General features: G+C 52.9%; 1 protein-coding gene across 2 annotated transcripts; it reads left to right on the top strand.

The window, feature by feature from the left end:
* The first annotated feature begins 761 nt into the window (after positions 1-761).
* Positions 762-7,806, top strand: CYP1A1 (cytochrome P450 family 1 subfamily A member 1). Of its 2 annotated transcripts, none has more exons than XM_009429546.5 (7): positions 762-1,922; positions 4,237-5,090; positions 5,634-5,760; positions 5,845-5,934; positions 6,026-6,149; positions 6,295-6,381; positions 6,574-7,806. In XM_009429546.5, exons 2-7 carry the CDS (start codon positions 4,266-4,268, stop codon positions 6,857-6,859), a joined length of 1,539 nt encoding a protein of 512 aa, XP_009427821.1. In that variant the 5' UTR covers positions 762-1,922; positions 4,237-4,265; the 3' UTR covers positions 6,860-7,806. The 2 variants fall into 2 exon arrangements, with proteins under 2 accessions (XP_009427821.1, XP_009427822.1); XM_009429547.5 differs by having other exon boundaries at positions 885-1,922; positions 4,240-5,090.
* Positions 7,807-10,152: the final 2,346 nt, after the last annotated feature.

The raw sequence follows: 10,152 nt of genomic DNA, 5'->3' as shown, positions 1-10,152 counted from the left end.
CATTGATTCTTGACTCCACACTTCTGCCTCTCTCAGCAAGGCCTTCCCTGACCACCTTGTTTTGAATTGCAATCTGCCCTCACATAATCCCTACGCCTTTTCTGTTTAATTTTTTTCAACCGCACTTTTTACCCTCTCACATTCTCTAGATTTGGGCATATTACTTGTCTCCTTCCATCAGAATGTAAACTCCACGAGATTAGGAGTGCTGTCAGCTGTGTTCCCTTCTCTGTCAATCGCCAGCGCCTCCGAACAGCTCCTGGCACATAGTAGTTGCTTGGTAAATATTTGTGCAATGCACGAGGCCGCATATGACCGGAATGGGAGGTGAGGGGATTATTTTCTGGCCTGGACCAGCGACCGATGGTGGTGCCACCGGGTTGGGGAGCACGTCGAGGATGGCGGGTAATGATGTTAGCTGGGGCCAGGTTGAGCTAGGCACGCAAATACAACTTTTTTTTCCTGGAAACCCTGTAACAGGAAGGCTCCGGAGGGCGGGACAGCGTCGGAGGCAGGCAGCTAGGCCATGCCAAGTGGCACTGGGGCTTCGTGTCGTGCCACAGGCGTGGACCGAAAATGCGGACACACGCAGGCTGCCTCTCCTCGCAGGCAGAAGCCACACGCAGACCTAGACCCTTTGCACCGCATCCCCTTATTCAATCGCGCACCCGCCACCCTTCGACAGTTCCTCTCCCTCCACCCCAACCCCACGCCGCGCGCGAGGCTGGCCCTTTAAGAGCCCCGCCCCGACTCCCTCCCCCCTCGCGTGACTGCGAGCCCCCGCGCCGGGCCGGGGAATGGGGCGGCTGGGTGGCTGCGCGGGCCTCCGGTCCTTCTCACGCAACGCCTGGGCACCGCGCCTCCGGGCCAGGTGGGGCGGGGACGGGCCGCCTGACCTCTGCCCCCTAGAGGGATGTCGCCGGCGCACGCAAGCTAGCCGGGGGTAGGGTGGGGGCTCCGCGCCAGGTGCCCCCTCCGTGGTCCCTGGGCCCGAGTCTTTCCTTGGCCCCCCGCCGCCGGATTTCTGTGCTCTGCCAATCAAAGCACTAGCCACCCCGGGAGCCAAGAGGGACCCTCAAGGGCCGGTGGGTCCTGGCTGGAGGGATCGCGCGTTGCAATCAGCACTAAGGCGATCCTAGAGGCTGCGAGGAGCCGCTAGTGAGCGCTCAGCGAGCCTGCCCCTTCGCCATCCATTCCGATCCTTCAATCAAGAGGCGCGAACCTCAGCTAGTCGCCCGGGCTCTGGGGGACAGGTCCAGCCCCGCGGCGCCTCTGGCCTTCCGGCCCCCGTGACCTCAGGGCTGGGGTCGCAGCGCTTCTCACGCGAGCCGGGACTCAGTAACCCCGGGAAGGAGGTCACCAAGGGGCAGCCCCGCCCCCGCCTGCCGAGTCCGGGTAGGCTGTAGCGCTGGGGAGGCATCTGCACGCCCAGCGTTCCAGTGGGTGCAAAAATGACGAAGAGGAGTCCCCGCGCCCCAGGATGGAGCTTCCCGTACCCTCTCTTCGGGCTGTCCTGGGACTTCTCCCTCAAACCCCCTCCTCGGCTGGGTTCTGCACTGCCCTTGGGACGCCTTGGAATTGGGACTTTCAGGTGTTCCCAGCCCTCACCCCTCTATGTACAGGCACCGAGATGTGTCCCATAGTGGGTTCTTGCCCACCCGACCCCCCACCCCCGCCGCCCTCCGCCACCTTTCTCTCCAATCCCAGAGAGACCAGCCCGGTTCAGGCTGCTTCTCCCTCCATCTCAGCTCGCTCCAGGGAAGGAGGCGTGGCCACACGTACAAGCCCGCCTATAAAGGTGGCAGTGCCTTCACCCTCACCCTGAAGGTGACAGTTCCTTGGAACCTTCCCTGATCCTTGTGATCCCAGGCTCCAAGAGTCCACCCTTCCCAGCTCAGCTCAGTACCTCCTTACAGCCACAGGTGAGTTGCTGGGGGGCTTCTGGCTTGCCCTTTCTCTCCCAATAAAAGGAACATTTTGGTGCCTCCAGGACTTCTTAGGTAGCTACCTGTCTAGCACCTCCAAAAAGGGAGGCTCAGAGTGTTTTTAGTGACCAGGCAGTCTAGCCCCCTAGTGGGGAAACTGAGGCCAGGGGAAGAGGAGGACTTGCCCATGGTCCCACAGCTGGTACCAGACCTCTAGATACAGATGGCATCTCATTCAGGACTTCAGGACCCAGGCTCCAGCTCCATCCCCTAGTGAGTGTCTCCCTGCCTACCTTGGGGCTTCCCCATCAAGGCCACCTGGCAGGCTGGAATATGTGCAGCCCCTCCCTCAGGCTTTCTGATGACAGGGGCTTCTCCTTGGGTGGACAGGGTGGATGGAGGGGGTGGGCTGGGTTCTTACCAGCTGTACCCTGCCCTAGCCTAAGAAGCTACCCCTGGCAGATTTTACCCTCCCAAGGGTGGCTTGTCAGTGCTGAGATGTCCTAGACAGCTGGGACAATAGAGGCAGATCTGTGCAGGAGTCCCAGGTCTTTCCTATCTCATTGACCATCTTCTTTGTCCTTTGCTGGGAGACAATCAGGGTGACAGATTGCCAACTGCAGGGAGCTGGAAATACCAGTCCCTAAAAACTCACCAGTCACATCTCCCTTGGCCTCCTACCATCTTACAAAGGCTGCAGGTCCTTGGGATACCCACTGTGCAGAAGGGGACACCATAGCACACCAAAGCCTGGCACTGTCCCCTGTTGACTCAGGGATCTAGTGTGCTTTGATATTTAGCCCCTCCAGGAAGCCTCCCTCCACTATAATACTTGTGGTAGGAACCATCCATCTCCCTGTCTTGTGAGGTTCTCCTGTGGGGAGCCTCACTGGTAAGACTGTCAGGTTCCCCACAGCAGATCTGGGTTTTCTCTTCCCTCTGGATCCAGCTGGGTACTCTGAACTGAGAGATCTTGTCTTACCCTCTCTCAGGTGTTGAAATTGGACCCCAGAAAAGTAAAATGTGCAGTCCAAGATCACTTTGACTAGAATGTTGGGTCTACTGACCTCTAGTCCAGGGTAGCAGGCAGAGATGCCTGATATGTTGGAGAGAGTGGTTTATGAATTTACACACCCTTTTTAGGTCAAGCTTACAGAGAAAGTATTGCCTCAGTTTCCTTTCAGTTTAGATCCATTCCTGATTTCCGTGATTCCAGTCTGGGGTTTTCTTACAGCCTAGTGGGAACCTTCCATTTATTCTCTGCTGTCTGGTAACCTGCAAAAGGGGGAGGTCCAAACTGTTCATTCATTGAGAATTGAGCCCAAAAAAAACCCTGGCCTGGATTTCTCTGACTAAAGAGCTCAATCTAGCTGGTCTCCAGCTGCCTTTAAACTGTGGATCAGTTGAACTCAGAGAGCTGGGGCTGAAAGCAATGTGGTTTGGGAAGTGGCCATCCTGTCCCCTATCTCTTCCTCACTCTGTCCTGGGGTCTGGTGGGATTTCCTGCATCCTGGGATTGAGCAGCAGAGAACTGAGGGTTCTGGGAAAATTCCTTCATTGATCTGACCACTCTTCAAAAGGAGGTACATGTGACAGCAGCTGGAAATTTCCAGAGAAGTGTCCCTAAGGAGTCTGAGTCCTAGCTCTGTCACTGATTGCTGGGGGACTTTGGACAAGTCAGCGCTGCTTCCCCCAAATGTTAAATGAGGCTAAAGGATCAGATGATCCCTAATTCCCCTGAGAACATGATTTTCCTAAGTGTGGTGGGTAGGACTCGGGGTGATACACATTGATTATGTGTTTATTTTAATGTGTTAGGGGAAAAATCAAACTTGTACTTTCACATAGATATTGTTTATGATGATATGTAGATAGATTTAAAGTTGATTTTAGGAAAATGTGAAGTAAATGACAGTACTGGTACTATGTGGAAATCACAGATTGACATTGGAAGATGTCAGTTTAGATTGGTACAGCAGTTAAGAGAAAGCATTCTGGAATTAGGCAACTTGGCTTGGGAGTCTGCATCCAACACTTTCTGGCTGTGTGACCTTGGGCAAGTTACTTACCTTCTCTGAGCCTCACTGCAGGCTACTTCATAGATTTGTGGCCAGGGCTGAATGAAGAAGGACTGTGAAATTCTTAGCCCACAGTGGTAGGTCAACAACTTCTCCCCACCTCATCCTCTTCTTCATGCCCAGTAAGCAGTTCTGGTGGAAAGGTTTCCCCTTTCCCTGACACTCTAGATATTGGCTTTTCTCATCCCCCAATCTGACGGCTTGACTTTTTTTCTTCCTGCACCTTCTCTCAGCAGCCACCTCCAAGATCCCTACACTGATCATGCTTTTCCCAATCTCCATGTCGGCCACGGAGTTTCTTCTGGCCTCTGTCATCTTCTGTCTGGTATTCTGGGTAATCAGGGCCTCAAGACCTCGGGTCCCCAAAGGCCTGAAGAATCCACCAGGGCCATGGGGCTGGCCTCTGATTGGGCACATGCTGACCCTGGGAAAGAACCCGCACCTGGCACTGTCAAGGATGAGCCAGCAGTATGGGGACGTGCTGCAGATCCGCATTGGCTCCACACCCGTGGTGGTGCTGAGCGGCCTGGACACCATCCGGCAGGCCCTGGTGCGGCAGGGCGATGATTTCAAGGGCCGGCCCGACCTCTACACCTTCACCCTCATCAGTAATGGTCAGAGCATGTCCTTCAGCCCAGACTCTGGACCAGTGTGGGCTGCCCGCCGGCGCCTGGCCCAGAATGGCCTGAAAAGTTTCTCCATTGCCTCTGACCCAGCCTCCTCAACCTCCTGCTACCTGGAAGAGCATGTGAGCAAGGAGGCTGAGGTCCTGATAAGCACGTTGCAGGAGCTGATGGCAGGGCCTGGGCACTTTAACCCCTACAGGTATGTGGTGGTATCAGTGACCAATGTCATCTGTGCCATTTGCTTTGGCCGGCGCTATGACCACAACCACCAAGAACTGCTTAGCCTAGTCAACCTGAATAATAATTTCGGGGAGGTGGTTGGCTCTGGAAACCCAGCTGACTTCATCCCTATTCTTCGCTACCTACCCAACCCTTCCCTGAATGCCTTCAAGGACCTGAATGAGAAGTTCTACAGCTTCATGCAGAAGATGGTCAAGGAGCACTACAAAACCTTTGAGAAGGTACAGTCTGGGGAAAGGCAGGTGGGTGGTGGGAAGCAGATGGCGTCAGGGCCTGGGAGGTCAAAGGTAAGAGGAACTGCATGGGGCTTGGCAAGTTCTCAGGAAGGCTTCAACCTGGGATCTTGAAGCCAGTTGTGGAATACTCTTCTTCCTTGGCAGGGAAATAGAACTTTATCTTGACTAACCCTTCCATGCTTCCACAGACAGCAATAGCCACTGAAGAGTCATTACATGCAGGACCCTGGGGCAGTTGCTGAGGGTTAAAGAGTTCATCTCCTGGCCTCATAATAGAAAGAAGATAAAGAGCACATCCAGGTGATAACAGTACAAGACGCTGTGTGTCAGATGTCCCATGAGTTGGGGCTAGCAGCATTCTAAGGTAGTAGGAGACAGCCTTGCAGAGGCAGAGAGAAGCTGGGACAACAGCCTCAGGGGGCATCACCTCCAGAACAAATGTGCTAGGAACAGTGAAGGACCAGACCTGGATGGAGAGGTAGCTCTGGGTTTGAGATCTTGCTCACCTGTGGACTTTCCCTACCTAAGGGCCACATCCGGGACATCACAGACAGCCTGATTGAGCACTGTCAGGAGAAGCAGCTGGATGAGAACGCCAATGTCCAGCTGTCAGATGAGAAGATCATTAACATCGTCTTGGACCTCTTTGGAGCTGGTATGGTTACCCCATTGTGTCCTTCCTGTGCTCAAGTGCCCTGACCTGCTGCCTGCCTAACTTCTTCTGTTCTACCCTGTCCAGGGTTTGACACAGTCACAACTGCTATCTCCTGGAGCCTCATGTATTTGGTGATGAACCCTAGGGTACAGAGAAAGATCCAAGAGGAGCTAGGTAGGTAGTGGCTCCCTTCAAAGGGGTCAGTGCCAGGGGCCTGGCCAGGTCTAGGCAGCCCCTGCATCCATCTTGTCCCTGTGTTCTGCAGACACAGTGATTGGCAGGTCACGGCGGCCCCGGCTCTCTGACAGATCCCATCTGCCCTATATGGAGGCCTTCATCCTGGAGACCTTCCGACACTCTTCCTTCGTCCCCTTCACCATCCCCCACAGGTAAGGCCCCATGGAGCCACTGCTGTCTGTTACTGGTCTTACTCCGGGCCACATACCTGATTAGGGTTAGTGGGAGGGACACGGCATGGGAGACAGGGAGATTTGCCTGTTGCCCTGAGCCTGACTGAGCTTCCTTTCTCCCTAGCACAACAAGAGACACAAGTTTGAAAGGCTTTTACATCCCCAAGGGGCGTTGTGTCTTTGTAAACCAGTGGCAGATCAACCACGACCAGTAAGTTCAGAGATGCAGAGGAAAGGCTGGGTCCACCCTCTTAAGCTCTTATATATGATTAATACAATCATTGCATTGATCCTCCTGTCCATGGGCTGCTTGCCTGTCCTCTATCCTTTGGGGCTGGAGCTCCACTCACTTGACACTTCTGAGCCCTGAACTGCCACTTCAGCTGTCTCCCTCTGGTTACAGGAAGCTATGGGTCAACCCATCTGAGTTCCTACCTGAACGGTTTCTCACCCCTGATGGTGCTATCGACAAGGTGTTAAGTGAGAAGGTGATTATCTTTGGCATGGGCAAGCGGAAGTGTATCGGTGAGACCATTGCCCGCTGGGAGGTCTTTCTCTTCCTGGCCATCCTGCTGCAACGGGTGGAATTCAGCGTGCCACTGGGCGTGAAGGTGGACATGACCCCTATCTATGGGCTAACCATGAAGCATGCCTGCTGTGAGCACTTCCAAATGCAGCTGCGCTCTTAGGTGCTTGAGAGCCCTGAGGCCTAGACTCTGTCTACCTGGTCTGGTTGGGCAGCCAGACCAGCGGGCTGGCCTATGTGGTCTAAGGTTCATCCTGAAACTCATAGACACTGATCTGGCTGCAGTTTTGCTATCTGGGCTGTGGGCAAGCCTAAGGGATCCTGCCTGCCCCTACCCTGGACTTGCCTCTGCACACCCTCCAGAGACAACAGGTAAAACAGGGCCACATAGATGCTGATGGAGCCTTCCCAAGTTGTGCTTGAGCCAGGAGGCCTGCTAGGGTTAGGAGGTCCTTAGGCCTCTGAGAAGCTCTGAAGAACTCTCTGGAAGCCCCTGGGCCCAGTAGCTAGCTGGCTCTGTGGGGGTGCTGACTGGCTTCAGCAAGTTAGAACTAGCCAAACCAGGACCCTGTCCAATCTTTGACAATTGGGAGCTGCCAAGAGTGAAGGGAAGAGACAGTCCAGGATACTGGCACAGAGGTAGTCTCACTGCTTGAACTAGGCTGAGCAATCTGACCCTATGGGTCTAGGACACAGTTCCTGGGAACATCACATTCCTCTGCCCTTCCTGCAGGCAGGAACAAACAGGGCTGCCTTCTGGCCTTGTAAGACCCTTATTGCTGTCCCGGAGGGGCTGGGGACTTGTGTCTGCGGGGAGCAGAGCGCACAGGGAGTGCACATATCCAGGCACCAGGACTAGGGCTGGAGTGAGGGGGTGGTATTTCAATTACCTTCTATTGGTCTCCCTTCTCTACACTCTTGTAATAAAATGTCTATTTTTAATGTTTGTACACAACAATCCTTCTATTCTAGCCTGCATTGAGCTTGCATGCTTGCATAAGAGCTTAAGAACCATTGATTTAATGTAATAGGGAAAATTCTAACCCAGGTATCCAAAAATGTGTAAGAACAACTACCTGAGCTAAATAAAGATATTGTTCAGAAATCCTATAGGTGGAGATTTTTTGAATCATAAATGATTCATCACTCGTCTAAATACTCACCCTGAACCCCATTCTGTGTTGGGTTTTACTGTACGGAGGAAGAAGAGGAGGTAGCAGTGAAGAGGTGTCGCCGCTGCACTTAAGCAGTCTGTTTGAGGGACAAGACTCTATTTTTTGAGACAGGGTCCCCAGGTCATCCAGGCTGGAGTGCACTGGTACCATTTTGTTTCACTGTAACCTCCACCTCGTGGGCTCACACGATTCTCCCACCTCAGCCTCTGAGTAGTTGGGGCCGCAGGCACACGCCACCACAGCTTTTTTTTTTTTTTTTTTTTTTGTAGAGATGGGGTTTCACCATGTTGCCCAGGCTGGTCTCAAACTCCTGAGCTCAAGTGATCCACCTGCCTCAGCCTCCCAAAGTGCTGGGATTACAGGCATGAGACAAGACTCCTAATCACTGTGCTGACTTACGCCCTCTCTAACTTATCACAAATTGATGAAGCGTATTCTCCGAATTAGGCAATAAGGGTATCAAGTGAATATAGTACAGTCCCTGCTTTCAAGAACCTCCCAAAATGGTTGAGGGAACTGACACATAAACACATCATTCAATTCATTGTGGTCACAACTCTACCAGACAGATGCATACGGGAGGTGGGGTCCAGAGGCTGGGTCGGGGAGTGGGCACCGCGAGATTTCCAGGTCTTTTTTTTTTTGAGACGGAGTCTCACTGTGTCGCCCAGGCTGGAGTGCAGTGGCGCGATCTCGGCTCACTGCAAGCTCTGCCTCCGCCGTTCACACCATTCTCCTGCCTCAGCCTCCCAAGTAGCCGGGACTACAGGCGCCTGCCACCACACCCGGCTAATTTTTTTGTATTTTTAGTAGAGATGGGGGTTTCACCATGTTAGCCAGGATGGTCTCGATCTCCTGACCTCGTGATCTGCCCACCTCGGCCTCCCAAAGTGCTGGGATTACAGGCGTGAGCCACCACGCCCGGCTCCAGGTCTTGAGACTATCTGAGCCAAGCCTTCCTTGAAGGATGAGAGACAGTCTTTCATTTGGGACTGATAGCATTAGATGCTGAAGTCCAAGTGGGTAGGCTCTGGTCACAGTTTTGTGGGGAGAGGGGTTCTCAGCTCAGCAGTTGTAATCTGCTGCTCACTCTTCATGCCCTGGCGTGGGTTCTACAATCACATTAGAACCCACATCTCAATGCTGAAAGCCCCTGTCCATCTGAGATGGCAGAGTGGTGGTGATGCCAAGTATGGCAGAGGCTGAACCCACATAGCCAGGAGCTGAAGGGAGACACACCTTGGGATGTGACCTCCCTACCCCACCCCAGACCAGCTTTCTTCCTGAAGCATTGCGTAGTGGCCAGCAGTTGCTGTTCATGCACCGTGGCTCCTGCTCATCAGGAGCTTCAGGCTACTGCAAGGAACAACCAAGCTGAAGTCAGCTGCGGCAACCTGCTTTGTGCAGCGGCGGCCGGGGGGGGATGAGAAATTTGGTGCTCAATCATTCTTGTAGTGATTTATATTTTCTACTTAAACTATAACTTGCATTTATGCTATATACATAAACAAGCCATGAAAGCATGCTACGTGAAAGAAGCCAGACACAAAAGGCCGTGTATTGTATGACTCCATGTGTATGAAAAGTTCAGAATAGGTAAATTTATAGGGACAGAAAGTAGATGAGAGGTTGCCAGGGAATGTGGGGCAGGGGGAATTGGGAGATGCAGAGTTTACTTAGGGGTGATGGAAATATTCTAGAATTAGATAGTGGTGATGGTTGAACAGCTTTGTGAATATACTAAAAACCAGTGACTTATGCAGTTCAAAATGGCTTAAATGGTAGAAAAAAGGCCTGGCGCAGTGGCTCACGCCTGTAATCCCAGCATTTTGGGAGGTTGAGGTGGGTGGATCACTTGAGGCCAGGAGTTTGAGACAAGCCTGGGCAACAAGGGGAAACCCCGTCTCTACCAAAAATACAAAAATTAGCTGGGTGTGGTGGCACACGCCTGTAATACCAGCTACTCAGGAGGCCGAGGCACGAGAATCGCTTGAACCCAGGAAGTGGCAGTTACAGTAAGCTGAGATCACACCACTGCACTCCAGCCTGGACAATATAGCAAGAATCTGTCTCATTAAAAAAAATCAAGAATTTATTCTACCTGTCCTATATGAACTATACCTAAAAAGAACCAAATAGATTAGAAAGAAGTATCTCTTAAAAATATTCCAGCTGGGCACAGTGGCTCATGCCTGTAATCCCAGCACTTTGGGAGGCCGAGATCACCTGAGGACAGGAGTTCGAGACCAGCCTGGCCAACATGGTGAAACCGTCTCTACTA

The sequence above is a fragment of the Pan troglodytes genome, chromosome 16, assembly GCF_028858775.2.
Source record: "Pan troglodytes isolate AG18354 chromosome 16, NHGRI_mPanTro3-v2.0_pri, whole genome shotgun sequence".
In the NCBI taxonomy this organism is placed as follows: domain Eukaryota; kingdom Metazoa; phylum Chordata; class Mammalia; order Primates; family Hominidae; genus Pan; species Pan troglodytes.
The sequence above is the reverse complement of the archived record's forward strand: the minus strand, read 5'-3'. Positions and strand labels throughout refer to the sequence as shown.

Bases quoted from the DNA above. Each gene is read 5' to 3' on its own strand.
- CYP1A1 (XM_009429546.5), top strand. From the start codon at position 4,266: ATGCTTTTCCCAATCTCCATGTCGGCCACGGAGTTTCTTCTGGCCTCT. The intron at 5,091-5,633 runs GTACAGTCTGGG...TCCCTACCTAAG, and splicing joins ACTACAAAACCTTTGAGAAG to GGCCACATCCGGGACATCAC. The intron at 5,761-5,844 runs GTATGGTTACCC...TACCCTGTCCAG, and splicing joins CTTGGACCTCTTTGGAGCTG to GGTTTGACACAGTCACAACT.